Genomic DNA, 27868 nt, shown 5'->3' with positions numbered 1-27868 from the left:
GACATGCGCTGGTTTATCGCGTGTGATATTTTAGGTTTATTCATTATACAGCCGTCATAGTAATTCATCATTCATTTTTTATTGTGAGCATTACATCATTACCAGCTTAGATAACGAATTTTAGCAATTTGCTATAAATAACATATATATTAACTAGTCTTTCTTAAATTATCTGCCACAACGGCAATATGTAAATTGAAACTAAACCCACATGGCAAAGGACCTCAGCGTAAATCCTGGTTCTTCACCTCGAAATGGCCTCCAAGATGTTCTGTTACACCAAACTTCTGGATCACGCCTTCGCCTGTGGCTTTGTCCACATCTATAACGGTAATTGATGTATTAAAGGGGACACGCAAATTCTGAGCTTCTAGACCCTCGCCCAAGCCATATTTCTTGATCAGGTGTAAGTAATTAGTGAATGAGGTGATTACACCGCCGTGCGTACAGAAGAGTGTGTTGAGATGGTCCTCTGTTGCTGCTTTCTTCAAAACCAAGTCCCATTCCCCCTCTACTCGTTCTATTAATGCTTCTTCCTGCTCGCCCATCGACTTAAACTTGTCGCCGTACTTGGCCAAGGCGTCACCAATAAACATGCCCTGAGCTGGACCCATCATACGTTCTCTCAAGTTGGGAGTGATCCTTATCTTATCTTCAGAGAGATGAGAGTTGTTTAACAAGATATCCTTGATGGTGCTTCGGCAACGGCACAAGTCTGACGTTACACAGGCGTCGAACTTGAACTCTTCCAAGTACTTGGCCAACTTGGAGGCCTGGTCGTGGCCTGTTTCATCCAAGTCGATATCTAAATGGCCCTGGATGACCTTTTTCAAATTAAACTCCGTCCGTCCGTGGCGAACCACAAAAACACGAATGACGTTGGGGTCCACGTTTGGCTTAATTTCACGAGTCATGTTACGGAAGAGCAAGAAAGCTGGTCCTACAAGAATTTCTTCAATTTCCAAGAACGTTGGAGTCCATATAATAGCGTAGTGCATACAGATAGATAAGCTTCCATCGGCCCAGCGAGACCCTCAACCCCATCTGAGGCATAGCGGCTCGGATCATGGTCTCCGATAAAGAAGGAATCCAGACTTGACCCCGACTTTGGTGTACAAAAGTTGGGCCCTGTGGTTCTCGAATTGGGTACTCCAGTAACACTTTGGACAGTTGAAACGATCGGCTTCCTTGTATACGAACTCGATCAATTCACGACCCACTCCCTTGAGTCTGGAGGCAGAACTCACATACAAGTCGTTCAAGTACAAGGCGTTCTCGATGGTCCAAGTGTTACGGTGAGTCAAGTAATTGGCGAACCCAATGATTTTTCCCGTGTCGTCAACTGCAACGGCGGAGTATACGGGCTCATTCTCATCGAGGAATCTCTTGAAGGTTGTCTCTGTAGCCTCATCGGTGACCCTGTCTAAAGCTTTGTAGAACTTCAAGTACGAGTCCTCTGGGGCGTTCCACAATTTCTTCCACTGGTCCTTGTCGCTAGCTTGAATAGGTCTAATTGAAAAAGACATTCTTGGTTAGCTATTTGACATGGAGAGGTAGCACAGGTTTTATAGTATCAGCCTTGCGCGGTGAAGCCGCTAAGAACTTCTTGATCGGTATCAGTACAGGGGCACCGGTGCGCCGATTATCCAGAATGACTCAAATCATGAGTCGTCTTTTTTAAGTACCAAAAGGGACCTTTTCCCAGTATATGTGAATAGAGTTAATGTCTGGCGCAAATGTTATCTTTGCGGCCAAGACTTTCGAAGTGAATATGATTAAAACGCAGCCACGGTCCAGCCCATCTTTTCGCAAGTCTCTCCCCAATCAATAGTAAAGAGGCCATCAGGATTGGCAAGCCATATCTGCTCCACAATGTGCCTGACATTGTGGACGTTGAATACCTTGTAGTACGTTTGCAATCTAGTGAACTTGTGTCTGAGTTCAATGCGGTCGATCTCCTTGTAACATGCCAAACCGCAAAGAAGCATAACCTTCGTGACAGCTGCCCGTAGATCACACTCGATAAGAACGTCTAAAAGCTTAAAGGTATCCAAGAGCACGCCTTGGACCTCTGGAGTACGAGGCGGAAGATCTCTGATATACATGAGCACATAAAGCTTGCAGGTGTTTCTGAAGGCCTCAAAAAGAGTGTGGTGATGGTGAAGCTCGCTTGGGTCGATGAAGCATTCCTGATTTTTCCGTGGCTTGCAAGCTTCTACCTTAGCCATAAGGCGCTTAGCTTGTTTTTGGGTTTCCGTGTAGTGCTGAGCACGACGGGAATTGAGAAGATTAATGTCCATGGTGGGATCACGAGCAACTTTCTTGATGTCTTCATTGAGACTCCTTCTGACCGAAGACAAAACAGAATAAGCATGAAGAATCTCACAAAGCACCAAAAAGATCGAGTGCATGCATCCCTGAAGGGGGTCAATACCGTAGGAGAAATCGTTTTCATCCTTGAATGGGGAACCGTATTCTTCCGCGGTGAGCAAGGTTCCATTTTTGAGGGATTCTGATGACATGACATCGTTGTAGTGAAGATTAGAAATAACCCATTTGGCGCTATTCAGATAGTTCATTTTCGTTAAAAAGTTTTTGATGGAGCCAAATCCACGAATGAGCTCACCGCACTTGCGGTGGTGGTAAACCCAGTCCTTGGTGTCACCAGAGCAAACGCCGATACCGGCAGCGTTAAGGTGGAAACATATTAGGTTGAATTTGTCCTGATCATCGAGCACTTTATCTGAGTAGAATCTCCGAAGAGAGAGATCAGCTTCGTGCATCCTTGATTTAAGACTGGCCGAGTTAGGGCCATCCACAAATAATGCACCCCAAGCTGCCAAAAGACGTAAAACGCTCTCGTCTCGGTAAGAAACGCCTGTGAATGTGGATGCAAAATGGTTTTGGACTGATTTCGGGGAAATACAGATGCGGTGGATGATTTCGTTATGGAAAAAGTAAACAAGCTGGTAGCCTCTCTCGTCTAGCACTAGGCGGAAGGGGTCCATAGGCTCAACAAGAATGTTTGCTTGGCTTTGTTTTGTAAGCGGTAGCTTACCATCCATAGAAACAAGGCTATAGTCGTTGTTCTGATTGGAAATATCGATTTCAGCAGGCTGGTCTTTGCTGTTGGGAGAAAGGAAGAGGAACTCATCGAACTCGCCGGTACCGGGTTCCAGCTCTAGTTTCAAAGAAACCTTATCTTCATCGAGCACCGATTCCAACTGGCCATCTAGGACATGAGGAGCAGGCATGGTAGCCAGTTCAGGCAGTATTTCAGCAGAACCAGAGGAGGAGCCTGGAGGTACCACAGGCTCTTCGGTGATCTCTTTGATCATCTCTTTCGCCAGCTTCACAGGAGGCAGTCCCAGGTAAACACACTGGATACCTCTGGCCGTACAAAGACCACAAGAAGGCCGTTGTTCGTCACACTTTTTCTTTCTCACACGGCAACACAAGCATCCAGTCTTTGAACGGGTTCGCTTTGGTTTCCCCGTGACGGTGGATATATTAGCATGGTTGATCTCGTCGGCCGACCGGACCACGATCTGTTTCAAGGAGTCTGCCTGAAGGGTCGTATACATGGCGGAAAAGAAAGTCAGGCCGTTAAGGGTCCTTTTGGAGCAGAGGAGAGATGGTTTAGATATAATATACTTGAGGAGAACCGTTGTGCAAGAGTATACCTGTATGTGGGCCGAGCCTTCACGCAGCAGGGAAGAAGCCCTGGCGTGCAGTGCTGCGCAACCATACAGAAAGCTAACTTTGGCTTTAATAGAGGCTGAGGGCTGGCAGTTGGTGGAAAAGAAGCGGGGAAGCGACATTTGGAAGGAGATTTTTTCCCCCAGTTCTCTACGTGTTTTTTCACCTCCTAAAAGTGGCCATTTACTCTTCCGTGGAACCAAAATCATCCGGGCTTGGCAGGGCTGAGGGCGTAGCGCAAGTCGGGCTCTGGCCAGGAATCACCGCACAAGAGAGGGCTGGGGAATCTTCGGTGCGCACCAGCGGCAGAATAAGCGAAACACTGGTTGAAGGTTAAAGTTTGGTAAAGAGGGGCTGCCCTGATTAATAGGTCTCTTTGTGTTTGAGTACCTCTCTTAATATATATATATATATATTTATGTATATTTGTTGGGGTGGCTACTTTTAATGAGATGCCTGGTGATGAGCTCTGACAGGATCAGTGGAAAATAATACACATACGCATCTCGCACTAGGAACCGGAAAAACCATGGGTATCGAAACTGTCTCGACAGCCTCGAGGGCTCAGCAGCTCGTGGCTGCGTAACCGTGAATCCTCAGCAAGGATCCACCAATAAGGAAAGGCTGGCGAGCCCACACTTATGGTTTAGTGAGCAAATTTTTCCTCTTGACTAAAAAATACACCCGCCGTGCTTCTGCTGCTTAGAAAGACTCTCTGGCTGACTCAGCGTGTGTTGGGGCGACTTTCCAGGGTGTATTTTGCAGCCAAAAGTAGTTTGATGTAGATGCAAGTCTAGCACGGCTGATCTCCAAAGAGGCGTTCGTCTCGTCAACCATTATATTATTTATCATTAATTGCACCTGCCAGCCTTCTATATTATTCATCCTCGTTTAACTACCATGGTTTTGTGTTTCTTGCGGAGCGAACACGGCCCGAGTGGCTGCCTGTAGATACCACCTAGCAACATCGCTGTCAGACAAAACGTCAAGCAATGGGTCGTGTAGTAAACGAAAGGCTTCTGCTTTTGTGTCACGTCAACCTTACGTTTACGCTCTGGCGACATATCTGGGGAACCGGTGTATGTCTAAAGCAGGTCCCTAGCCAGGCGGAGCGGTTTTTGACGTTGACGTGACGTGAGGTTGCCGGTAAGGCTGTGCCCAAGCAAGTGCATTAGAGTTTATCCGTTTAGCTTTAGGATTTTATTTTGTTGGGTAGGCTTTCGGTTCTTTGGCTGCCTCAGCCTCTGGACACTGTTTAGCGTTTTTTCTGTAGATGTAACAGCAAACTGCAGTAATGTAACAATAGACCCTCAAACCTTGTTTTTTGCACCCAAACTTCCGTAACTCCCCGGATCGCCTGGGTTTCGTATTCCGGTTATTATACGGGTATTCAAGTAGTGGGTTTAGTATTACGACTGGTTTTTGGGTTGGCTGGCTGGGTGGTGGAGGATTTGCCGAGGTGGGTTTCCAGACCTGCTACAATGCAGCAATCACACAAAAGCCATGACTATCATCTTTCACTGCTTTACTTAAGCCTAGGCTTATGTCTGTTTCTCGTCTACTCAAACCATGTAGCGTGGTTTCTCCACCCAAGACATACTCTATTTAGGCGCGGGTACATGTAATCGTAGAATCAAGCCTTCCCCACCAAACGAACCAAGTAAACTGGCTTTACCGTGTCGAAAAGGAAGGCCTGGTTTTGTCTTGTCCTGAGATATAGCCTGATGAGCGACCAAATTAAAAGACGTGGTAAATACGGCAGGCCCTGTGATCTATGTTCCTCAAGAAGGGTCCGTTGTGTGTTCGAGGACGGGTCCGAGAGATGCCAGGGCTGTATCAACCACAATACTGAATGTACACATAACCGAATCCGAAAGAAGTCTGGACCAAAGTCTAAGAAGTCGTTTGCTGAAGTGACAGGGGAGAATAATGGTTTGCCTTACTGTCTTGTTTCGGGGGAACCGGTCCTCATGACTCCGATGCTGGAGAAAGGCAGTTCAACAGGGAATGGACCGGCAAAGGAACATTCAGCAGACCCTTATGCTGCTCGAATTTCCCTTGATAAGCTTATTTCTTACCTCCAGATATACCAGACATGGTTTTATGGGTACTGGCCGGTACTCTCAGTGGCAGAGATCATACTGAAAATAACCAACTCAAACCTGATGAGTCAGTCTATTGATTCTATAACCTTGACAGAGAAGAACGCGTTTCATTATAGTTTGGCTTGTTCTGTTTGTGCTGCTATAGCAACCCAGATGACGTTTGTTTCTGTTAAAGACAGACTTATAAATGACGCTGCTAGTTGTCTGGACTCGGAGTATGCAAACGAAGCCAAAAGAGCAAGAAACTTATTTGATTACACAAGCGAACCGTCTGTGGAAACTCTTCTACTGTCGTTCTTCCTCTACGCTCACTATACAAATTGTCAAGGTAAGACTAACCAAGCTATTATCTTCCTTCGTGAAGCCATTTCCATGTCACAACTCCTAGGATTCCATGATCCTTCTACGTACGAAGGGAAGTCTGCCGCTGAAAAGCACCGCTGGCAGAAGATTTACTATACCCTTCTCGTCACAGAAAGATTTATGTGTTTTGAGGATGCCATGCCGGTTATTCTTGATCCTTGTATTGCACTTCCGCTGCTTCAAAACGAGGAATATCCAAGCTTGTTGGTGGGATTCATTGAACTAGTCAAGGTTTTCTCTGTACCTGATAAACATTTCTTTGAAGAAGTCCATCTCAAAGGTAATCAGCGAGACATCGAAGCCTTTAGAAACTATATCCTGAACCAGGACAATATCAGCAAAATGAAATTAATCCTCGATGTTCAGTCCAGACTTAACCAGCCTTTTGATCAATCCATGAAAGCATCTGACCAGCAAAAGCTCAACATTATTCTTTCTCGTTCATGGATCCAGGCGATAGCATGGCACATCACTTTCGAGAACGGTCTCCTAACCAGCACATCGGATTATTCAGTGGACTGCCTCGCTAGGGAATTCCCCGTAAAAATTGCCCGAGACTTCCTTACAGCAACCAAAGATCTTCCGGCGGTAGCGTTCGAGGCAAACGGTCCTGGAGTGTGCGTCAAGCTACTTGAAATTGCAAACTCTCTCGTATTTGCTATGCCGTGTTCCTACAATAATTCCCTATTGGCGGATAGCCTTACGGCGGTTTTCTCCCTAGTAAACCAATTCAAAAACAATATTTCGCTACCCATGGATGTCTACAATAAGGTAGCTGGGAAGATTTCGTCATTATACACCCATGTTGAACGGCCATTGTCGGCGGAACCCATTCCCACTGCTACAATCCACGAACTTTTTGATGACGAAGAAGGAAGCTCGCAGCAAAGGGATACACCTGCCTGTCTAGGAACGCCTTCCCTTCTTTCTCCTCTGGACAGAAACGCCTCCTTCACACAATTCTTTAGACAAGCGTCGGGACCTGGCAGTGGCGCTTATCCTCAGGCGATGGTGAATGCCTTGTCTGGCATTACGAATGTTCAAGAAGAAATGAACGCCTTGGCTAAGAATGGAGCCTGGAGTGCAAATTCGCCTTTATTGTCTAACTTCATGCATCCCCCATGATGTGGGCTATTTACGGCCCCTTTGCTATAGCCGTGTTAAAGAAATTCTCGAGTTTCACCTGTCGTGAGGCGCTACAATCGACGAGGACGAGGGATTTCTGTTTTCCCCCAAAAAAATAATAGTTAACCCGGTTTGTGCCCAAGATCGCCCAAATCTCGGTCTCCACTACACTCCGTATCGGATCATTCTTCATGGAAGAAGAAAACAAAATGGCTGCGAAAATAGAACCTTGGACAAGGTGGGGTGATTGTCAGATTCGCAAAGTTTCTTGGAATATTTTCCGGGCCTCCACATGGAGAAAAGCCGTCTCGCACCAGGACATGGCCAATTTGGGCATTAGTTGATGGAGGGGTCGGCGGGGCTGAACTGCGTGCCAAGTTTCAGATTTCGGGGAAACGCAAGAATCTCGCAATGATTTGTCGTCTCCTGTTGCAAGCTACGTGTTTTGGTTCAAAATAAATCTTCAAAAATTACTTTTTTTTCGATTTTCCGGGGTGGGACTCTCGCGTGCTCTCGCCCTAAGAGTTTACGAAATCTTTACGAGCTGTCATGGTGCGCCGTGCTGCGTACAGTTCGTAAACCCAACCAAGACTAATCTCGGAGAATCTCTAGCTTCGCTATGGCCTACTCAGGTGCTCTACAATAGGATGAATGGGCCCAAAAAAAAATGAGTCAATGCTGGCTTTGTTGACTATCATAATGGATGGTTGTATCTTGGCCTGAACACGGCAAAAAGTTCCTTGCATTGTTCCGCCCTTTATGAAGGCGTATGGGAAGCCCATGCCAGGACTCGCGTATCGGAATTCTTCCGGTATTCTTGCGTCAATGGCCAAAATAACACCAATTCTTTTTTTTTGAATATTTTTTCAGGAATACCCCAGACCCCGTATAAGCCCTTCTGCCTTGGCGCCAGAGTTGGCTCGCGGGGCTGCGGTGAGCCCCACTTCGGCCTCTTGAATTGTGTCTTGGATTTTGCAGCAATTGGCCATGTATAAATACAAATCATGGCCCTGGTCTGTTTGCAATCTCTATCAATTATTGATCTAACCCTCAGCTTAGAACATTAAAGATACATTTCACCATGACTGACCACGTCGAGGATGTGAAGAAACCAGAGTTGACTACTTACATCTCTGATAAGGATGATAAGGATAGCACCAATGACTCCATGGATGTCTACGCCCAGGAGTACATGGCAAAGTTTTTGGACATTTCTAAGAACGCTAAGGAGAATGATAATATCGAGAAGGGCATGACTTTGAAGGAGGGTATCAAGACCTTCCCTAAGGCTGCTTTGTGGTCGATCCTTCTTTCTTCTGCCATCATCATGGAGGGCTATGATCTTAACCTTATCAACTCCTTCTATTCTTTCCCCGACTTCCGCAGAACTTTTGGTGAATATTATCCCGATAAAAACGATTGGGAAATTCCTGCTCAATGGCAGACTGGTCTCAGCATGGCTGTCAACTGTGGACAGGTTTGTGGTTTGTTCCTTGCAGGTATCATCTCTGAGAGATGGGGTTACAAAAAGACCTTGATTGGTTCTTTGATGTTGGTTACCGGTTTGATTTTCATTGTCTTCTTTGCTCAGAACATCGCCATGTTGCTAGTTGGTGAGCTTTTGCTTGGTTTCCCATGGGGCGCATTCCAGACAATAGTTTTGTCTTATGCATCTGAAGTTTGTCCGACCGTATTACGTTTGTATTTGACTACCTACGTCAATGTGTGTTGGGTTATTGGCCAGTTGATTTCCTCTTGTGTGTTGAGAGCTCTTGTTAATTCTTCGATCAAGGATTCTTGGAAAATTCCCTTCGGACTTCAATGGTTCTGGCCCGTCCCTATTGCTATCGGTGTCTACTTTGCTCCAGAATCTCCCTGGTGGTTGGTTAAGAAGGGCAGATACCAGGATGCTAAGCACTCTCTTTGCAGATTATTGAGTGAAAGTGAAAGCTTGCCAGACAAGCTGGTTATGGCTCAAGCTATGGTGGATAAGATGAAGTTGACTATCAAGGAAGAAGAAGCTATCAGTGCTGGTGTGTCTTTCAGAGACTGTTTCAAGAAGAAGAATATCAGAAGAACCAGAATCGCATGTGTCACTTGGTTGGTGCAGAATATTACCGGTTCGGCTTTCATGGGTTACTCGACTTACTTCTACTTGCAAGCTGGTTTGTCGACTTCAATGTCTTTCACTTTCTCGATTATCCAGTACGTCTTGGGAATTATTGGTACTTTGGTTGCTTGGTTCACTTCTCAGAAACTCGGTCGTTATGACCTTTTCTTCGGCGGTATGATTTTGCAGTTCCTTATTTTGCTCACCACTGGTATTCTTGGCTGCTTCCCAAGTGATGCCACTTCTTGGGGTGTTGGTTCTTTGCTTTTGGTGTTCACGTTCGTCTATGACTCTGGTGTCGGTCCAATCACTTATTGTTTGGTCACTGAGATGCCCTCGTCGACATTGAGAACGAAGACTGTTATTTTGGCCAGAAACTGTTACAACATTGCTGGTATCATTATTGCCGTCATTATGCCTTACATGTTGAACCCAACTGCTTGGAATTGGAGAGCAAAGACCGGTTTCTTCTGGGCTGGTTTTGCTTTCTTGGCCGCTGTCTGGTGTTACCTTGACTTACCAGAAACCAAAAACAGAACCTTTGCAGAGTTGGACTTGTTGTTCGAGAGAGGGGTTCCAGCCAGAAAGTTCAAGCATACTTCTGCAGAGGTCTTCGACATTGATGAGATGATGGGTAAGCTTGGTGAAGAAGGAGTTAGAGAGATGGTTGAGTCCAACAGAATTGAGACTAGCACCATCGATAAGGTCTAGGCGTTTGCCAGGACACATCAAGAGAGTTGGTAATCTTAACTGATACAACAGACAGGAAAGCAAAGATAAAACAAATGTAACAAAGAGCCTTTGCGAGCAAAGACTCAAACATTCAATTCTTCAATATATTTAGATTACAAACGCTCGAATAAAAGTTGTTTCTCGATAAATCTGCGTAAGAACTGTTTAGTAAGGAATGACCGGTGGCAACACCATTTGGAACCAAGGTGTAAAGCTTCCAGCAGAGATAAGCCACTATATGATAGTTGTGCAATGCAATGGTTGGTAAACAGTTGTTTATTCGTCCTCAATATCCGTTTCGAGGTCGCACATGGACCGACAATTAGGACAGTAAAATTGAGGATAACTCTTGATGATGATAGGTCGTATGCACTTATAATGCCATGAGTGGGAGCACGGGCTAATAAATAATGCCTGGCAAGGTTCGAGCTTCAAAAGACAAATAGCACACTCAGAGAACTCGGAGCTGCCTTCTTGTTTGTCTGAATCAAGGCCCAACTTCTTCATCTTCTTATGGATGTCCAAATTGAACTGGTTGACCTTCCGCTGCCAACTTCTGTTGAACTCACAACGCATTTTCACGCATCTGTAAACCTCCTCAGTTCCACCTCTATAGTCCAAACCCAACTGGACGATATCGCCATCAATGAGAGGCCAAAGAGTCAGCTCTTGTGACGCTTGCGATAAGCGCACATTGTTAAGAAAGGTTCCTGATGATGACTTACAGTCTTTGAGAAACCAGGAACCGTCTTCATTACACTGAAACATGGCATGAGTACGGGAAACGACCTTGGATTTGAAGACGATAGGCGCCGATGAGCCTTGAGGAGCATGAGCAGCGCTCTTGTTCTTCTCGGTGTATCTGCCAATCGAAATCAGGTCCTTGGGTTTGATGCGACGGATCATGGGAGAAAAGTAGAGACCCGTATTGGATGTCAGGTGGTCGATGATCGGAGTCAAGCGGACTGAGTAAAAACCATCCTTGTCTTTTCCAGTTGTATCTTCCTTCTCTAAAGCTTCAGCCTGAGACTCGGCGGTCTCCTCCGAGATGATAGGCTGACTTCTGACGATGGTGTCTTGTCTAGCCAAAAAGGGCGGTTGAGCAGAAGCACCTTGGTTTTCGCTCAGGGAGTTTGAAGAGCCTGCGGTCATATTTAAATCAGCAGAGGCGTCAGTGAAACCGTTAAGATTGGCAATAGTAGGACTATTAGACATGAAGTAGTGGTTTTGTGTTGGAGCGTGAGTGTGATTATGCGAATGCAAATGCGAGTGGGAATGCGAGTCAGTTTGGTTATGGGAATGCAGGGATCCAGCAGCAGCAGCAGGAGCGGCAGCGGTACCGGTGTTGAAGGAGGTCTCCTGGTGGCTCTGTTGAGACAGGCTTTGCAGGGAATGCGAGCCTCTGATGGTGTTTGACAAGGAGCTGAGGAAACTCAAGCCAAAGGAAGGACGTCTTGCCAAGCCAGAAGTCTGGGGCCTAGTAGGAGGAGTGCGTTGAGCAGACAGCGTGGGTTGCACGGATTGGGAAGTCTGTGGTGGTTGGGATGCCGGGGCTGCTGATGTGTTGCTGGCGGCACCTGATTGTACAGTATTAGTGGCAGAAGAGGCGGGTCTTTCGGAAACAGCGTCTCTCTCGGAAGAAGAAGAGCCCAAAATGGACGAAGGCACGGCAGGAGCAGCAGCGGAAGATGTTTGTGGAGCAGGCTGTTCAGGTTCTTGGATGTTGTTATTCTCAGTAAACTCGTGCAGCAAAGGAGGAGGGCTGGAAGAAGCAGCGTCTCTGGAGCCCGCACTGGACGAAGTGTTACCATTGATATCTGGAGAAGACGATAATCCAGGGTGGTTGGGAGAGCCAGGAGCCGAGTTTTCTGGGGAAGAAAGGGAGACCTAGCGCTGGACTTGGAGAGAGTCCTAACTGGGGTCAGGGCGACCGCAGCGACGCTTTCGGACATGGTGAATAAAAAAAGCAGTAAAACAGGTCAAGGGAAAACCAACAGGAGCGTGGAGGATATTAAAATGTCCTGGTACAAAGAAGAAATACCGAAAATAGGGTAGGGGGATGGAAAGAAGGTGTTGGTGGAAAGTGACGACAAGTGAGAAAGGTGAGGTAATAAAGGGGAGGGCACTAAAAAAATATATAGGAAAAAAAAAAAAAAAAAAAAAAAAAGTATACACAGAGAAAAAATGTGACACAGCAAATAGACAGGCCATTCCCAAGTCAGGCAAAACAAGCTCTAGTGAAAAAAAGGGGTGGGGTCCAGGCACGGTAATCTGAAACATTTTCGAGACAGAGTTCCCGGGGCAACGTGGAGGGTGTAGTTAACTTGGGGGTTTCCAAAACGCTTCCATACGTTCGTTCCCTGTTCCATCTGTTTTATCCCTTCATGGAATATTGGCATGGGGCGAGTGTGTTGGGTGCAAAGGAGGGGACAGGTGCGAGGGAAGAAAGTAGGCCAAGAATGAGCGGTGCGGTCTAGGGCGAAGACGGTCATAGCATGTCGAGGAATAAGGTTCTGGGGACAAGAATTACATTGTCGTGATGGGGGAGAGCGTGGGAGTACGGTGGTGTTGTTTGTTTTGTTGTGGGTGTATTATTAGGTGGGTTTATATGGGGGTTTACGTCGTTTAGGGTCCTGCTTACCAGCCTCCTGGCCGGGCTCGCGGGCTCGCGGGCGGCTGCCGCCAGTGCTGCTGCCTGTTGGTTTCGAATGCGCCCTTGTTCTTCCCCAGCGCAAGCCACCTGCCTTAATAGGCGAGCACCAGGGCTCCCCACATATGGGTGCAAAAAGGCTACAAAAAAAAACGGTTACCATAGGAAAAAAAAATATGGTTTGCTGGACCTGCCTTGGTTGCTTTATTTTTTTCGACTAAATCTTAGTAGTTTGATTTTTCGCTCACCAACCGTAAGAGCAACTGCTGCAACTGTTCTCTGCCCTTTGGGCTTTCCCAGATCTTGTGTCCACTGTTCTCAGCCACCACCCATTCCAACAGCTTGTCGCTGATCTTTACCATCGATCGTTGCCATTTACCCCAATTAAGGGAATTCTTTATCATGAAGTCCGAGGATATCACTGCAAGCGGCACCAGCTGCACTGCTGCGTTTTGCACCTCGTTGAACGATAAGATCGAGGCGGTTACTTGCTCTTGTAGTCTTGCCCGGAGATACTTGGGACTGTAGACCATGTCCCGGCCAAACACTCGGCTCTTGGATGAGTATCTCTGTGGATGGAAGAACCAGTGAATATTCTTGACAATTCCTAACGGAGACACTACGCCTCGGAGCCAGACCTTGAAACCCTGCCAAGAGTCCATGAGCTCAAAGATATCCTTGAACACCTTTCTGCTCTCGTTTTTCTTGTTGCTGCCGCTGAAGGGGAAATGCTTGAGAAGGTCTTCGTGCCAGCTATCAACGAGGAAAAGCGAATGGATCTGGCCACGGTTTCTCAGGGCAAACACTCTAGAGTAAAGACCTCCTTCGTCGAATCCCACAGCAGAGAAGGGTCCTTCGATCTTCTCCGCCCTGAGGGCTTCCAGGAGATACTCGACAATAATCGAGATCGACACTGGCAGCGGGGCGCTATCGGAGAAACCGTAGCCTGGTCTATCCCAGATACAGAATCTTTCGATTTTGTTCATTTGGTATAATTCTTGAATCCATTCTTGGAACACTTCAGACGACGTCTGCTGGCCGCCTTCAACGAGCAAAATAGGCTGTTTAGCCTTGGATGAATCGTCCTTGTCCAGCTCGGCCATAGGAGCGTGAACATCACCGTAGCATGCCAAGTGAACCTTAAATTGACCCTCGTTTACTGGGATCATCTTGCCCCATGGCTTCTCGTGAGAGTCGAAGCCCTCGAGCCAAATAGAAAGAGAAATACACCAAATAACCCATAACAAGAAGAGTTTGACGAAGATCTTAACAAGCATAACCAAAAGCTCATACACTGATCTTCTCTTTTCGACTCTACCAGTATACTTAATCTCCTGCTGGGCCTTGCCACGTTCCACTGACCAGTCAGCGAAACAGTTAAGGGCAATATTGAGAAGCGTCCATAACCAAAGAAGGTTTCCAAACGCACCCAGCTGGCCACGAAGGAATGGAATGCTAAGTATCACTATCAAGTCGATGAACACCAAGCCAAAGCTAACGTAGCCAAGAATCCTCTCATAATAAGCAGGCACAGCAAAGCACCAAAGGGTCACACCGCCAGTCAAAATGTTCAAAAGGGCCAAGTCAAAGTCAAGAAAAGACTTGCCTCTACGGTTGAAAAACGGCACCGAGATGAAGTCCGAGACAACCACAAGGAACAACACGAGGGCATTCACCCCAAGCACAGTAATAAGCACCAGGCGCAAAACAGCAATGCGCTTCAAGTTCAATGGAGACACTATAGGATCGTCTGGGTCCACATAACGTCTACTGGCAATCAAAGGCTCACGCTCAAGGTCTGCGCTTGAAGAACCCTGGCGCTCCTCATCTTCCTGAGGCCTAACAGAAGGCAGTTGGGTTTTGGGAGAGATGGGCTGGTCCTCTTGAGAGGCAGCACCTGACTCTGGCATTTTTTGTGATGACGAATTGAACGAATTAGCACCTAATTAGAAGCGTTCTTCCTGTCGTCTAAGGGGTAGATGTAGTCACTAGCAACCATGTTTTACAGGCCCAGGCGTCACGTGCCCTGGCTGCAACGAGATGTGGAGGCCTTTCTATGGTGAAGAATCACGCGCTGGCTATCAGTGGGAGTGTGCATTGACGAGGTGGGTCCTTATCGTATAACCACATTACTTTTGAAGCAGCATGTCACTAATAGGCATTGGTTCGACGTCTGAAACCGATGGAGTGACTTACTACGATATTGAAATCACCTTGCCGTTACGAGCGCTTTCGGTTTCTCGAAGATACTCCGATTTCGTCACTTTGGTCCACCAGTTATGCCTGGACTTGGGTATATCGAGTGGTGAGTTCCCATACCAGCTTCCGCCCAAGGGTTCGTTTTTCTCCAGCAAGGCAAAATTGGTCACAGAAAGGAAGTACCGTTTATCTGAGTTCTTGAACAGCGTTATCCGTGATCGGGATTTGCAGAATAGGACGGCAGTCCATACCTTCCTCCAATTGCCTTCAAACTTTAAGTTCACGCCCGCTATGTTTGAGGATGACGGTGCATCTAATGATAATAAGTTTCTTATAAACGAGGAGGCCGAGGAAATCGACAAGACACAGTGGCTTGCTTACTTGCGCCAAATACGTTCTACGCTTGGTGATATCCCCAGAGCTGACGATATCAAGTCTCGTTCTGTGGCTCGTGAGCAGGTGAATAAGTATATCCAGCCAAACATCCAAAAACTAGCATCTGCGCTTTCGCTTTATAATCAGAATGGGGAAATCGATTCATCTGAGTTTGGGAAACGTACTTCTTCGCTTCGTGAGCTTCTGAATGAGACCGAACGGTTGGTCTTCAAAAGAGATGTGGCCACCAAGAAGGAGGATTCGCCATACAAGGCTTTTAGCAAGCGCTCTCAGCATAAGGAGCAGCCCAAGGAAACTGAAACAACCGAGTCCTTGGATAACAAGGAGCTTCTTCAACAACAGCAGCAGGTTCACAAAGACCAGGACCAGGAAGTGGAGCAGCTACGGAAAATTATCGCAAGGCAAAGAGAGATTGGCGAAACGATCGGAAGAGAGGTTGAGGAGCAGAATGAAATGCTTGACCGGTTCAACGACGAGGTGGACGCCTCTTCCGATAAGATGAAAGACGCTCGTGCGAGAGCTAAACGCATAACATAAGGCATTATTTTTATAATGATCGATTCCTGAAATCTCGAATACTGACATATTCTTTCATTGAAGAACATGACTACCCCAGTATTCAAAAGTAATAAATAATGTTCTTAACAATTGTAAGGCTCCAGCCCTAGAAGGTGTCTATGTAGTGCGACTAGTATATAAAGCGCACCCTTCCGTCGATGAGTTGAAAAATTAACCACTTTTTTCTTTGTCACAAAAAGTATGTTAAAAGCTACAAATGCAGTTAGAAGATGATAAACAACTCGCCTATAATCGAGAATTCATGAGAATTAAAAGTTTAACACCAAGATCTACGCTGAATAACTGCTCCAAGTTTCTATTATGGTACTAACCAAAAAGTTATGTCTAATAAAGTTCAGGATGTTTCTTGTGCAACACTTGGCCCCATTTCTTGATTCCTTCTTCAATCTCTTCTTCGGTGAGTAGGGCAACGCATAGACGTGCTCCAAGCTTGGCCCAACCAAGGCTATCTCCCTCCACTTCGAAATTACCACCATCGGCAATGATCACATTGTGTTCCTTCTGAAGGGTAGAGATAACTTCGGAAAGGTTAAAGTTGGGAGCGTCTATCGTCACCCAAACGAAGTACCCTCCGTCACCACCGTAGTGTTTGGTGTATTTGGGAGGCAAGTGCTCGTCCAAAGCTTTCTTGAGTGTCTCAGCTCTGGCTTTGTATGTCTTTTTGTAGAACTCGACAATTTTATCTATGGTGCCGTCAGTAATCAAATGCTGGACCACGACCGAGTTCAATTGGCCAGGGGAGCCTCCAGATTTGTTTGCTCCGGTGCTTGAAAGCTGAAGTGCCAACGCTGGAGTGGCTGTCTCCTGCCAGCCAACACGAAGGCCAGGTGCAAGAATCTTAGAAAAAGACAGATTAGATACGGAGTTTCCAAACTTCCAGCCCTTAGGTAAAGTGTCCTCGTCAATCTGGTTGAACTTTCTGACTGGTGGTTTACCATCGTAGTTCAAGTGATCATATACATCATCAGAAAGAAGAAGCAAATCGTGCTTCCTCGCAAGCTTAAGAAGCCTAATTCTAGTGGCTTCCGTGTATGTGAGGCCACCCGGATTAGAAAACGATGGCACTAGGTACATAACGTACCTATACTGTTTTCTAGCGTCTCTCCCCGTAGGGTCTGTAAACACATTGATCTCCTTATCGCCTACCGGCTCAAGACCGTGCTTTTCGTCGAGTTCCTTCAATTTCTTCTCTAAGAAATCCAAGTCAATGTCGAACTCCTGACCTGGAGTCTCCTTGACCGCTGTCATCTTTCCCTCGAACCCAGCATCAATGAATGCATAATTGATCAAGAAGTAAGTTGGCAGCACCACAAACGCTTGGACAGTGGTTTCCACGTTGGTTGTCGCCAAAAGAATATTTTGAGAACCATAAGAAGAGCCTCCAGTCAAATTGATCTGGTCAGCATGTAAAGAATTCCTCCCAAACTGGCCGTTTACCCAACGAGCCACACTTTCTCGAGCAGTCAAATTACCGAGATCAGTACCATACTGAAGAGGATGACGGTTATGGGGATCCGATTCGTAGTCAGTATGAGCTGTTTCACTGATAACCTTAGTAAAAGTTTCAGAAAGTTCTTTCTTGGGCAAAAGATCGAGCGTTGGGTGCCCTTTGAAGAAATTGATCTGTTTAGGCATAAAGAAGGAACTGTCAAGGGAAGAACTTATCACCAACCGCGGAATTTGGTGCGGATGCTGTAGGCCAGCAAGGTACAGCAAGGCTTTACCAACTCATGCTTAGCGGGTGAATTAATGGTTTTTAGAGAAAGGTGATGAATTGTTTGAGGTTAGGATTTGGAAATTGGTATTTTGTTAGCTGGTAGACCTTCATTCGATTCCTGGTGGGTGCAGATTGAATGGCTGCAAAATGTCTGTTCATTGGCGGTATCAAATTCTAGTTCTATTCTTTTATTATTTGTATAATCTGTTGTTTGTTGTTAACGTATTCGGGATTGGACTGAAAGTATGGAATAAAATTTAGAAGTGTATTTTAATTTAAGTGTTTGTATCTTTTGACTTAATGTAGTATGGGTATCAGATTTGTGAATATATTGCGAACTGTTCAAGAAGGATACTACTGGCAGACTAGAATTTCCAAGAATAATATACATGAAGAAGTAAACGAAAGTTGGATTACCTCCTTTACATTTTAAAATTACAAGGAGAGAAATTGCCATCCTATTAATTGGAATATCTTGTCGTGGTTTGTGTTGCTAGCAGTTATCTGTTCTCTAACCAAGGCCTCAGATTTGTGATCCTCTGGACCTTCATAAACTCATTGAAAATATAAAGCTACCACACAAATGGCATAAAAGCCCATTATTTAATAAAAATAAAGTATTAAATAGAACACTTCCTTTCGTTTCTGACGCTTTCAGTCGCCTGGTTCAATTCCCCAGACTATGGTGGTGTACAGGTGTCAACTGCCCAATAACCTTCGCACAAAAACTTTTTATAATATAGCTTCACCGTTCTACTGTCGATCAATAAATACATAATATCATGGTGACTGCGGCCGGTGTGATCCTTAGTACCGTTCTTGGTGCTTCCGCAAGAAGGCTCCAAGTTCAGCTTGTGGGCAAGCAATTCGGCAGATCCTGGGACAGAGTGCCAGGCTACGCCTTGTCAATTGGTGCATTCTTTGGAGGTTACTTGATTTGTGACCATTTCGTTGAAAGAAACAGACATTTGTTGAACAGAAGATTGGCTCAGTTACGTGAACAGAGAGCCCAGGTTGACGCCTTCCACGAGTTCGACTTGGAGGGTGACCACAGAATCACCGCACAGAAGAGATCTCGTAAGTTCTTCGAGTTATTCGACAAGTATGGTCAGGACTACAAATAAGCTTAGATTCCTCGTCACATCTCGTCATCACACATTACCTTCACTTTTGTATTCGTATAGTTGCATAACCACTTTAAATATATCGTGGCCCTGAGCTTGTTATATTGTAGTTGTAAGTATAGTACAGTAGCTATTATGGCTTCTAGATTATCCTCAGTCTTCAGCAGCTTCTTCAACGCCGTCAAGCCCGTCATCCTCGTCATCATCTTCATCATCATCCTCGCTGACGTCAGAGTCGTCCCCATCACTGTCGGATGCGGCCATGTCACTGTCGTCTTCGTCGCCTTCTTCAACTCCACCAGTGTAGGTGCCGTCTTCTTCTTCGTCGTCACTATCACCCTCGGCAGCTTCCTGGGGCACTTCCTCAACAACACTGTTTTCTGTGTTTTCTTGCTTCTCACGTAATTTAGTATCAAATGAGTTATCTTGAATCTTCATCCTTCTCACGAAATCATCAATATCCTGGTAAGATTGTTGGTCAATCATACTGAACTCGATAACTTCGTCTTCACCGCCCTGTGGATCAGCAATAGTGACCAACATGTTGAATGTGAATCGAGTGATGTCTTTATATGAGATATCCTTGATCGAGGAGAAAGCTGTGAGAAGAATTGGCTTCTTGAAACCAAAGATCATGAAAGCCCTTTCTTCACTGGTATTGAGAAGCAAAAGACTGCCTTCTTTTGAGCCCTTATACGCGCTAGCAGCCACGAAATCGCAAATCGTGTTTCCCTTTGTCGAAATGGCAATAGCACTATCAGCATTGACTTTCAAAGTATTTTGCATAGGTCTGGCCAAAGGCATAAAGTTATGAAGTTCAATGCCACACAAGCCGAACTGCCTTTGCAAGAAGAAGATAATCTGCTCATTGATCGGCTTTATAGCATCACCTTCATCATCCTCATCACCAACCTGATGCTCAGCATGAGCAGGAATCTTCCCATCTTCAATAAGCTGTTTCTTTATCACATCTAGGTTAATCGTACAGATGATCGGATCATTTTTGTTGTCGAAAGCAGCATGCTCATTAAGCCAAAGACACAACATAGCCGTATCTTTCTTCGTCAGCACGGTAGAATTTCCCAAGATTGGTGCAAGCATACAAAGCTTAACCGCTGATTTGAGACCAGTAAGTGACATCTCAGGCACCTTGCTGGTGAGGTTGACTATGGAAAGCACTGGATGTGGGACATTGTCTGGTGAGATGAGCAAATGGAATAGAAGGTTGTACTTTCTTCTTATTGGGGAAGTGAATGATAAGTTCGATAATTCGAAAATAATCTCCTGAGGATTCACCGGCTGTGTGTATTTCACGTGGTGTGGATTTGGAGGTTTGTCGGCGCCGTTCCCAGCAGAAGGCAATACCTTAGGTTGTTGCTTCCTTGGAGCAGGCGTCTTTCTTTTCTTAGGGCTGGTTAAGTGGTCATGAAGCTCATCAAGTATCTGTTGGCTTGAAGGCTGAGCAGCTACCAAAGCATTAATTTTGGACTGCAAAGTGGCCGGCAAGTCGTTAACCCACGAAGTCATAGTGTGCTACAGCCTTGTTTTCAAGTTACGCGAAGCAAGTAGTAATATAGTGAAGTTCGCATGCTTCCCATAGGATAAGTATGGGACAGACAGACACGAAAAGAGTATCGCTCCAAGAGAAAAACTCTCGCATACTAACGTTGCTACCGAGCTTAGCGTCAGGTCTTCTTCGGCGCCAGAGATACGTAGATAAAATATATGGGTATATAGATGACTTGGTGGGCCAGAATGAGGACAAGAGTCTAGTGGAGCTACGAGAGGCAATTGAGAAGATGGATAAGGAAGGAAGCCTTTGGGATAAAGACGACGTCACGGTTGATCCCAATAAGACGATTCTTTTGACTTATGCTTTTGGCGACATGTACACAAAGGCATTGGCGATGGCTACTAGTGGAAACATACGAGCAGATGTATTGACGGCAAAGCCTGTGGAAGAGGAACAACTCAAAGAGATTGTTGCTGCTTATTTTAACGGAAAACTGGAAAAAGGAACACAGCCTGTGTTTCTTCGAGTCTACAGTGATGTTCAGTCACAAGAAGTGCCCGAGAAAGAAGCAAACCACTGGCTTGAGCTACGGCGTATGCTTGCGGAAGTGGGGCTTCTTCTAGTACTTGAAACAAAGAAGATAGAGGCTTTAACAGAGAAACCAGAGGAAAAGGAAAGAAAGTGGCCGCTGGGACACTCCACAAGCGTGGATCCATACAACTGGTACTGTTCAAGCGACGAGTTCTTGGATAGTTGTGACGGAACCTTCCCTGAAATCCCCATAACCGATATTCTCCAACACTACGAGAAAAACGAAGAAAACGAACTTCTTTTTGACTTTCTCCTCAAACGAAAACCCAAGGTCCATGCGAATGAACTTCCAATTTGCACCCAATTGTTAGCAGTACTTATCGCTGCCTACAACTACGAAAGCGTCCCCATACGAAAAGAACAAATCAGCGAGCCCTGGCAGATCCTCGAAGCCGTCAATATAAGCTAAACTAACTTTCACAAACCAACCAACATAAGTGCATGAGGCAGGGGTACACTTGAGTCAGTCGATGGGCATCCATCAAGCATGGTTATCGCGTGCGATCAGGTGGTGCCCGGAGTACCAGTTTGCCCAAAGATTAACCAAAAGAAAAGAACAAGTATTTTTTTTCCCAAATGATAAGCTTCCAGGAAAAGAACAACTCAACTTTATTCAATTTGCCGTTGCACAGGATTCACCCAAAAAAATGTGCTGAAGTTTCCTTTCCCTTCCCTTCCCTTCCTGCTCATTTGCCTGTCATGGACTAGTCCCGGTGGCCTCGGGCCCACTCGCGACCAACACTATTTTGATCGTGTGAAGACCAAAAAAGTTTGCTGCCAAAGCCCTGAGTCAGCCTGTGAAGTAGTGTAAGGGAATGGAAGATGGAGGGTGGATAAATCAGAAGTGTCTAAGTATGATGGCCATCTTTTTCTATATATTTTTCTAACTTTTGTGCCTGTTCCTGGCGTGGTTATTTTTCGTAAGTCCTGTCTATGTACTCATTCTTTCAGGTTTTTTTTTTTTCGATAATTTTTTTTTTTTTTTTCTGTTCGTTCAACCTATTCCGCTAAGCTTTCTCAACGAAATATCTTCTGCAACACCTTCCACCCCCTTCGACTTCCCTACTCCATCAAACCACACCACCTGTTTAGGCGTACCATAATTTATATTTTTTCTTTGTCCCGGTCCCAAACATCATCCATAGACCATTTTTTTGAAGTCGTTTGAATCACTAGTCCCCACCACTTGACACTTTTGCATTTTTACCCATTGGCGTTTAGCACACTTTCCATTGTCAGCTTAAAGTCCATTTTTCATCATCACCTTCCCACCGTCGTCGTCTCGGTCCTTTTAATGAAGCAATAACTGGACCCCAAGCATCTTAATTTTTTTTTTTGTCGAAAGCCTTGTTCTGTTAGTTTTCTGTTACCAGCATTTATAATCGTCCTCCTGAAAAATGTCCACATCCAAGGTCACCACGCCGTCAGCATCCAAATCGTCGAACTCAGGCAACACCAAAGAAGGTGGCTCCTCGGCCCCTCGCCAAAGCCGTTTCAGAGGTGATGTGCCCGCTTTTAATCCCACTGGCCAGTCTCCCTTCGTGTTGGCCCAACAGTTCCAGAATCCTCCATTCCCTCAACAGCCACAACCTTACCAACATCCACAAATGATGTATGGAGGCCAAGTGCCGGGAGGATACATGCAATACATGGGCTACCCTGAGTATATGATGGGATATCCTTACTTCACCATGCCTTCAGCGCCATTCCCACAGCCATATATGGCTCCGCATATGAATAACATGAACAACTACATGCCTCCAAACAGCAAACAGAAAAAGTTTTCCAAGGGCCACAATGCATACAACAACACTAATAGTCATAATAATCACCAAAGTCATTTCAATGAAGGCGCTCATGGAGAGCCTTACGGCCCACCTCCACATGCAAAGTTCAATCAGTCATACTCATCTCGCTCAGAGTCTCCTAGCACAGTTCCATATACCTCCCAACAGACGCCCGAGTCGAGCAATGCTACTACGCTACCCGAGGAAACGCCACCAACAACACAGCAGGATATTGATAGAGAGGCTAAGGATTCTCCCGAGCCTGTGGCCCCAGCATCCCAACCAGTAGCCGAAACTCCCGTGGCTGCTACCGAAGAAGATCAAGAAGTCCAGGTTGCTCCAGAGGAACCTAAAGCTGCACCAGAAGAACAGCCAAAACTCGGCTCCTTGCCGCTTCTATTCAGCACGTCTCTCGACGAATACTCTACTTCGAGATCACAAGATGCTAGCAACAAACAGAAACTTCTAGCATCGAAGCACAGCCGTGTCCAAAAATACGTCCAGCTGCAAAAGACGTCTTCTGGCGCCATCGCTAATCCAATCATCAACAAGAATGGCACCCGCAATGTTGTTGACCATTCAAGTGGAAAGACCGTTAACGAACTTATATACCCGGCTGAAAAGTCCACTTCTGATGCATCCAACGCTTCTAACGACCCCAATGCTCCTAATGATAACGACCTGAATGACAATACCTCGACAACAAGACCTTCAAACTGGGCTGCTATTCTACAGACTACTGCCACCAAGAAGGCTCCCAAGAAGACTACAGCAACATCAAAGAGTTCACAAGCTCCTATTGAAAGCAAGTCTGCTTCACCAGCTCCCGCATCTATTACTGACGGGCCACAATCCCTAGGCTTGTTGCTGTTGAAGATGTTGTTTGACCCAGAGTTCTCCTTCAGTTCATTGCCCTCATACTCCATTAATCCAAGAGGGTTGACAAACACAGGTAATATTTGTTACATGAATGCCGTGCTTCAGTGTCTTATGTTTTGTGAGCCTTTCAATAAACTTATTCGCCACGTTGATGAGAAGGCTGTTGGCACTCTCGACAAGAAATCGCTGCAGCCAATCGTTGATGCTACAATTCATTTCATCAAGGACTTTTTGAAGGTGGCTGCACCAAATGGAGCAAATGGAAGTAACGGCACTCTTAACAGCCAAGGTATTGTTGTTGGCCGCCCACTTTCTCCTGAGGTACTTTATCAAAGACTTGTTGAAAACACGAAGTTCAGACATCTTAAGTGGGGTCAGCAGGAAGACGCTGAAGAGTTCTTGACCTATTTCTTGGACGGTCTCCACGAAGATTTCGTCAAAGCTGAGGCTGACGTTGCATCTGCACAGATTGACGAGCTTGTTAGCTTGTGTCAGCTGAAGTTTAACGACAGCACGAGTAAGCAGAATGTCAAGAGCAAGATCAAGACAGCCTACCGTGTAACCAAGCAGTTGGTCAACCAAGGTGAAGAGGTTGAAGCACTGGATGAAGAGGAAGAAGCAAATGGATGGTCAGAGGTCGGCAGCGGGAAACGGGTTTCCAAAAAGAGGGTTGTCGATGTTGAACCATCACCGATCACCCTGATTTTTGGCGGCAGGTTCCGTAGTGTCTTGACTATCCCTAAGGGCAAAGAGTCACAGTCCATCACAGTTGATCCTTTCAGATGTATGCTGGTTGACATCTCGCAAAAGGATGTTTCTACCATTGAAGATGCCTTGTGGAGTCTGCACCAGATTGAGAAAATCCCATTCAAGATTGACGCTGAGCGGGAGGTGACGGCCAAAAAGCAAACATTTATTGACCAGCTCCCCGAAGTTTTACTCCTTCAACTTAAGAGATTTGCATATCAGCAAGAGCCCGAGAGCCAGAATTTTAGCAGAGAGGGGTCGACAGAACCTAACGGAAAGGATGCTGTCAGCTATGGTACGATAGAAAAAGTCATGAAGGATGTCAAGTTTGGCTTGGACTTGGAAATTCCCCCAGAATGTCTTTCTACCACGCTTCGGGCAGCTGACCCTAAACCAACCTATAAGCTCGTCGGTGTCATTTACCACCACGGCCGTAACGCTGAAGGCGGGCATTACACCTGTGATGTTTTCCGGAACGGCATGGCCGAATCCAGCAGCGTCGGCGACAAGAAATGGTTGCGTATTGACGACACCTCCGTGGAAGCAATCAGCTCCGATGCGGTCGTGGAAACGCCCGAGGCAAACGACAAGAGTGCTTACATTTTGATGTACCAAAGAATTTAGTCAAGAGCACACGGGGCGAAAGAATAATGCTGCCTGAGCAAAATAGAGTAAATAAACCAAACAGCACAAAGAGAAAACAGCAACAAGATAAAAATAAAGTAAAAAAAGAAATAGCCGGCGTAGCTATTAAAAGCAAAAAAGGAACACAATCCTCGAGCCCCTAGCAGAGAAAAAAAAAAAAAAAAGGTGGTAAACCACAGTTGAAATATTGATAACGCCAGGAGAGGTGCATTGCGAGTCAGCCACACCAAAATACGACTGGGTTGCGCATATTCCTCACAAAAAGATAAGAAAGGCTGGCAGGGTACCGAATTCGAACAAGCCAGGGCTCCAACATCCCATAGTAGAAGTTTAAATATTACCCTCCCAGCATGTTTACCTTTTCCCGGGTCCGTGCCTTCGAGCTGCAAACCCGTCTAAAAGTGTGAGACATTATGAGTAAAGTAGGACCACTGTGGCTGACAGGCTTCTGCACAGTTTGACAAGGTGATGCAGGGCGCCGTGGAATGGGTTAAATCAACAACCCAACCACTGGCCAGTCTAATTCCGGAAAGGGAATTCCCAAAAGGAAAACTGAGGCTAACTATTGTAGAATGACGAATTTTGGTAGGATGCGGGCCGTGGGGGTGGTGGATAATTTTGTATAAAAAGATGCATGGGAGGAGAGACTTTTTCTCTTCCTTTTTTTTGCAACCACTTTTTCAACCAGTCCATTCGCTATGCAACTTACTAACATCGCTGCCGCCGCTGCCATTGCTGGTGTCGCCGCCGCCCACAACATCACCGTCACCACCAACGTTGTTGTCACTGACTACACCACTTACTGCCCTGAGCCAACTCATGTGGTTGTTAACAACAAGACCATCACTGTCACCGAGGCCACCACCTTGACTGTCACTGGCCCTTGTACCATTCCAACCACTTTCATCCAGGAGAAGCCAACCACTACTCCAGGTGAGCCAGAGCAGCCAAGCAAGACCCACCCAGGTAAGCCAACCACTGTTGCCGGTGAGCCAACTCCAGGTCCAGGTAAGCCAACTGAGGGTCCAGGTAAGCCAACTGAAGGTCCAGGTAAGCCAACCACCGTCGCTGGTGAGTCAACCCCAGGTCCTTCTCACGGTGAGGAGGGCACCTCTACCACCGTCGTCAACGTTTCCACTTTCGTGAACGGCGCTGGTAAGGTTGCTGCCGGTGCTGCTGCCGGTTTCGCCGCTATCGCTGCTGCTCTTGTTTAAGAAGCCTCTGTTTCTTCTTCGGTTGCATAATTGTCTTTAGCTGTTTGTCAACGACACTCTCTACATTCTTTTTTGTGGCCACCGGCTGCTGTACTATTCTTTCGCTAATAACATTAATGGAATTTCTTTCACCTTCGTTACTTGTGTAGTGCAGCCATGGTTTACTTGGGGAAATCCTTCTGTGCTCTTACCACCGGGGTATATGGATGAATAACGATATTGTCAAAGTCCCAGACTCCTTCCTTAGCGTAGACATCTTGTTTCAAAAAATCAATAATGTCTGACTTCTTTTCAGCGGCAATTGTAAACGCTGACCCAGCAAACTGTGTTCTCTCGTCGTCTTTAAACACTGGTCCAGCACTGGTAACGGTTCCGTTCTCGAACAGTTTAGGAATTGCCTGGAAATGCGTAGGTCTAAACTTAAGCCTCTGGTTGATAGGCTTATCGTAGATGATCACAAGCCACTCGAGCTTCTTCAATGCCTTACTCATGGAAGCAAAAGTAGTATTTAGTGGGGGAGATTTCATTTTTCGTAGGTGCGACGAATTTGATCCTCTCCACACTTCATACTACTAGAGGAACAACTCCCCTATATGTCAAATCATTTTGAAGATCAATTTAGAGAAGAAGAGTAGGAGAATTGGAACAACAAGTTCTTTTTGGCTTCTGGAAACTCTATATTTCCTCTATAGCCACCTTCATTATCTTCCTCTAAGCCTTACACTGCATGCTATTACGAATTTTTCAAAAAATACCAAACCTGTCAAATAGGACGTCTAATAGTCGTCTTCTGCATAATCTAGCCCTCTTTTGTGACTTTGTGGTGTTTGGTGGTGGTGCCTTGATTGCTTATCCAACGCTCTATAAGTCTGTAGCTTTTCGCAGTATTTTCTTCTCACACTAACCAAGATGCTTGCTGGAAGACGTGCTATAGTCACTGGAGCCTCTAGAGGCATTGGATTGAGTATCTCCAAGTCGCTAGCTGAATTGGGTGCTTCGGTTACTTTGCTAGCCAGAGACTCGGACGCTTTGTATGATAACATCAGGAACTTGGCCAAACCTGAGAACCAGGAACATAAGTTCGTTTCTTATAACCTTTTGGACTTGGCTCGTGGCAAGGAACCTGAAAACCATGGATTTTTGATTGAAGCTTTGAATGAATCGTCTATTCTTGTCAATTGCGCTGGCACGACCACTAATACCCTTTTGGCTAGAGCCCCTGAGCTGACAATAGTTGATACCCTAGGCACTAACCTTGTTGCACCAGTTATACTTAGCAAGTTGGCCATCAAACCATTTACGAAGATCGCTAAACTGCAAGAACAGAAACCTGTCATTGTCAATGTCTCCTCGGTGCTTTCATTCACTGGACTTACCAGTCCAGGCACTACAGTGTACGCAGCCCTGAAAGCTGGTCTTTTAGGCTTCACCAAATCGCTTGCTGACGAGTTGAGAGGGACTATTCGTGTCAATTCAGTGTTGCCAGCGTTGGTCAAGGAGACTGATATGGGTAAGAAAGCTCCAGCAGGTAACAACTTTCCTGTTATTCAGATGGAGGATGCGGTCAATAATACCATAGAGCTCATTACGGACGAGTCCTTGAACGGACAATTACTAATTGCTGACGGAAAGGGCCACCGTTTCTTAGAACCTGCTTCGTAGAAGCCTATATATTTATTAGAGATCGTATAGC

The 27868-nt window shown here is 45.8% G+C and overlaps 15 protein-coding genes across 15 annotated transcripts; 7 read left to right on the top strand and 8 right to left on the bottom strand. All coding sequences in view use genetic code 12, as the record gives it.

The window, feature by feature from the left end:
- Window positions 1-224: 224 nt before the first annotated feature.
- Window positions 225-998, bottom strand: CXQ85_002657 (phosphoglycerate mutase; the record flags this gene model as incomplete). Its single annotated transcript, XM_025486322.1, has 1 exon — window positions 225-998. One exon carries the CDS (start codon window positions 996-998, stop codon window positions 225-227), a length of 774 nt encoding a protein of 257 aa, XP_025343872.1.
- Window positions 999-1064: 66 nt separating this feature from the next.
- Window positions 1065-1526, bottom strand: HPA2 (D-amino-acid N-acetyltransferase; the record flags this gene model as incomplete). The annotated part of the gene is made up of 1 exon (XM_025486321.1): window positions 1065-1526. One exon carries the CDS (start codon window positions 1524-1526, stop codon window positions 1065-1067), a length of 462 nt encoding a protein of 153 aa, XP_025343871.1.
- Window positions 1527-1775: 249 nt separating this feature from the next.
- Window positions 1776-3584, bottom strand: CXQ85_002655 (Zn(II)2Cys6 transcription factor; the record flags this gene model as incomplete). The annotated part of the gene is made up of 1 exon (XM_025486320.1): window positions 1776-3584. One exon carries the CDS (start codon window positions 3582-3584, stop codon window positions 1776-1778), a length of 1809 nt encoding a protein of 602 aa, XP_025343870.1.
- Window positions 3585-5957: 2373 nt separating this feature from the next.
- On the top strand, window positions 5958-7292 carry CXQ85_002654 (fungal specific transcription factor domain-containing protein; the record flags this gene model as incomplete). The annotated part of the gene is made up of 1 exon (XM_025486319.1): window positions 5958-7292. One exon carries the CDS (start codon window positions 5958-5960, stop codon window positions 7290-7292), a length of 1335 nt encoding a protein of 444 aa, XP_025343869.1.
- Window positions 7293-8373: 1081 nt separating this feature from the next.
- On the top strand, window positions 8374-10113 carry MAL31 (maltose permease; the record flags this gene model as incomplete). The annotated part of the gene is made up of 1 exon (XM_025486318.1): window positions 8374-10113. One exon carries the CDS (start codon window positions 8374-8376, stop codon window positions 10111-10113), a length of 1740 nt encoding a protein of 579 aa, XP_025343868.1.
- Window positions 10114-10410: 297 nt separating this feature from the next.
- Window positions 10411-12086, bottom strand: CXQ85_002652 (ubiquitin-conjugating protein; the record flags this gene model as incomplete). Its single annotated transcript, XM_025486317.1, has 2 exons — window positions 10411-12021; window positions 12051-12086. 2 exons carry the CDS (start codon window positions 12084-12086, stop codon window positions 10411-10413), a joined length of 1647 nt encoding a protein of 548 aa, XP_025343867.1.
- Window positions 12087-13008: 922 nt separating this feature from the next.
- Window positions 13009-14694, bottom strand: CXQ85_002651 (uncharacterized protein; the record flags this gene model as incomplete). The annotated part of the gene is made up of 1 exon (XM_025486316.1): window positions 13009-14694. The coding sequence occupies one exon, from the start codon at window positions 14692-14694 to the stop codon at window positions 13009-13011; it is 1686 nt and encodes a 561-aa protein (XP_025343866.1).
- Window positions 14695-14929: 235 nt separating this feature from the next.
- On the top strand, window positions 14930-15916 carry CXQ85_002650 (uncharacterized protein; the record flags this gene model as incomplete). The annotated part of the gene is made up of 1 exon (XM_025486315.1): window positions 14930-15916. The coding sequence occupies one exon, from the start codon at window positions 14930-14932 to the stop codon at window positions 15914-15916; it is 987 nt and encodes a 328-aa protein (XP_025343865.1).
- A 366-nt stretch (window positions 15917-16282) lies between these two features.
- CXQ85_002649 (2-aminoadipate transaminase) lies at window positions 16283-17593 on the bottom strand (the record flags this gene model as incomplete). Its single annotated transcript, XM_025486314.1, has 1 exon — window positions 16283-17593. The coding sequence occupies one exon, from the start codon at window positions 17591-17593 to the stop codon at window positions 16283-16285; it is 1311 nt and encodes a 436-aa protein (XP_025343864.1).
- An 864-nt stretch (window positions 17594-18457) lies between these two features.
- CXQ85_002648 (uncharacterized protein) lies at window positions 18458-18799 on the top strand (the record flags this gene model as incomplete). Its single annotated transcript, XM_025486313.1, has 1 exon — window positions 18458-18799. The coding sequence occupies one exon, from the start codon at window positions 18458-18460 to the stop codon at window positions 18797-18799; it is 342 nt and encodes a 113-aa protein (XP_025343863.1).
- A 153-nt stretch (window positions 18800-18952) lies between these two features.
- Window positions 18953-20326, bottom strand: CXQ85_002647 (uncharacterized protein; the record flags this gene model as incomplete). Its single annotated transcript, XM_025486312.1, has 1 exon — window positions 18953-20326. One exon carries the CDS (start codon window positions 20324-20326, stop codon window positions 18953-18955), a length of 1374 nt encoding a protein of 457 aa, XP_025343862.1.
- An 80-nt stretch (window positions 20327-20406) lies between these two features.
- Window positions 20407-21312, top strand: CXQ85_002646 (uncharacterized protein; the record flags this gene model as incomplete). The annotated part of the gene is made up of 1 exon (XM_025486311.1): window positions 20407-21312. One exon carries the CDS (start codon window positions 20407-20409, stop codon window positions 21310-21312), a length of 906 nt encoding a protein of 301 aa, XP_025343861.1.
- Window positions 21313-22300: 988 nt separating this feature from the next.
- Window positions 22301-26175, top strand: CXQ85_002645 (mRNA-binding ubiquitin-specific protease; the record flags this gene model as incomplete). The annotated part of the gene is made up of 2 exons (XM_025486310.1): window positions 22301-24924; window positions 25650-26175. 2 exons carry the CDS (start codon window positions 22301-22303, stop codon window positions 26173-26175), a joined length of 3150 nt encoding a protein of 1049 aa, XP_025343860.1.
- Window positions 26176-26336: 161 nt separating this feature from the next.
- CXQ85_002644 (uncharacterized protein) lies at window positions 26337-26666 on the bottom strand (the record flags this gene model as incomplete). The annotated part of the gene is made up of 1 exon (XM_025486309.1): window positions 26337-26666. The coding sequence occupies one exon, from the start codon at window positions 26664-26666 to the stop codon at window positions 26337-26339; it is 330 nt and encodes a 109-aa protein (XP_025343859.1).
- A 418-nt stretch (window positions 26667-27084) lies between these two features.
- On the top strand, window positions 27085-27837 carry CXQ85_002643 (3-oxoacyl-[acyl-carrier-protein] reductase (NADPH); the record flags this gene model as incomplete). The annotated part of the gene is made up of 1 exon (XM_025486308.1): window positions 27085-27837. One exon carries the CDS (start codon window positions 27085-27087, stop codon window positions 27835-27837), a length of 753 nt encoding a protein of 250 aa, XP_025343858.1.
- Window positions 27838-27868: the final 31 nt, after the last annotated feature.

The sequence above is a fragment of the Candidozyma haemuli genome (genome assembly GCF_002926055.2).
Source record: "Candidozyma haemuli strain B11899 chromosome Unknown D_2014730914, whole genome shotgun sequence".
Lineage (NCBI taxonomy): Eukaryota > Fungi > Ascomycota > Pichiomycetes > Serinales > Metschnikowiaceae > Candidozyma > Candidozyma haemuli.
The sequence above is the reverse complement of the archived record's forward strand: the minus strand, read 5'-3'. Positions and strand labels throughout refer to the sequence as shown.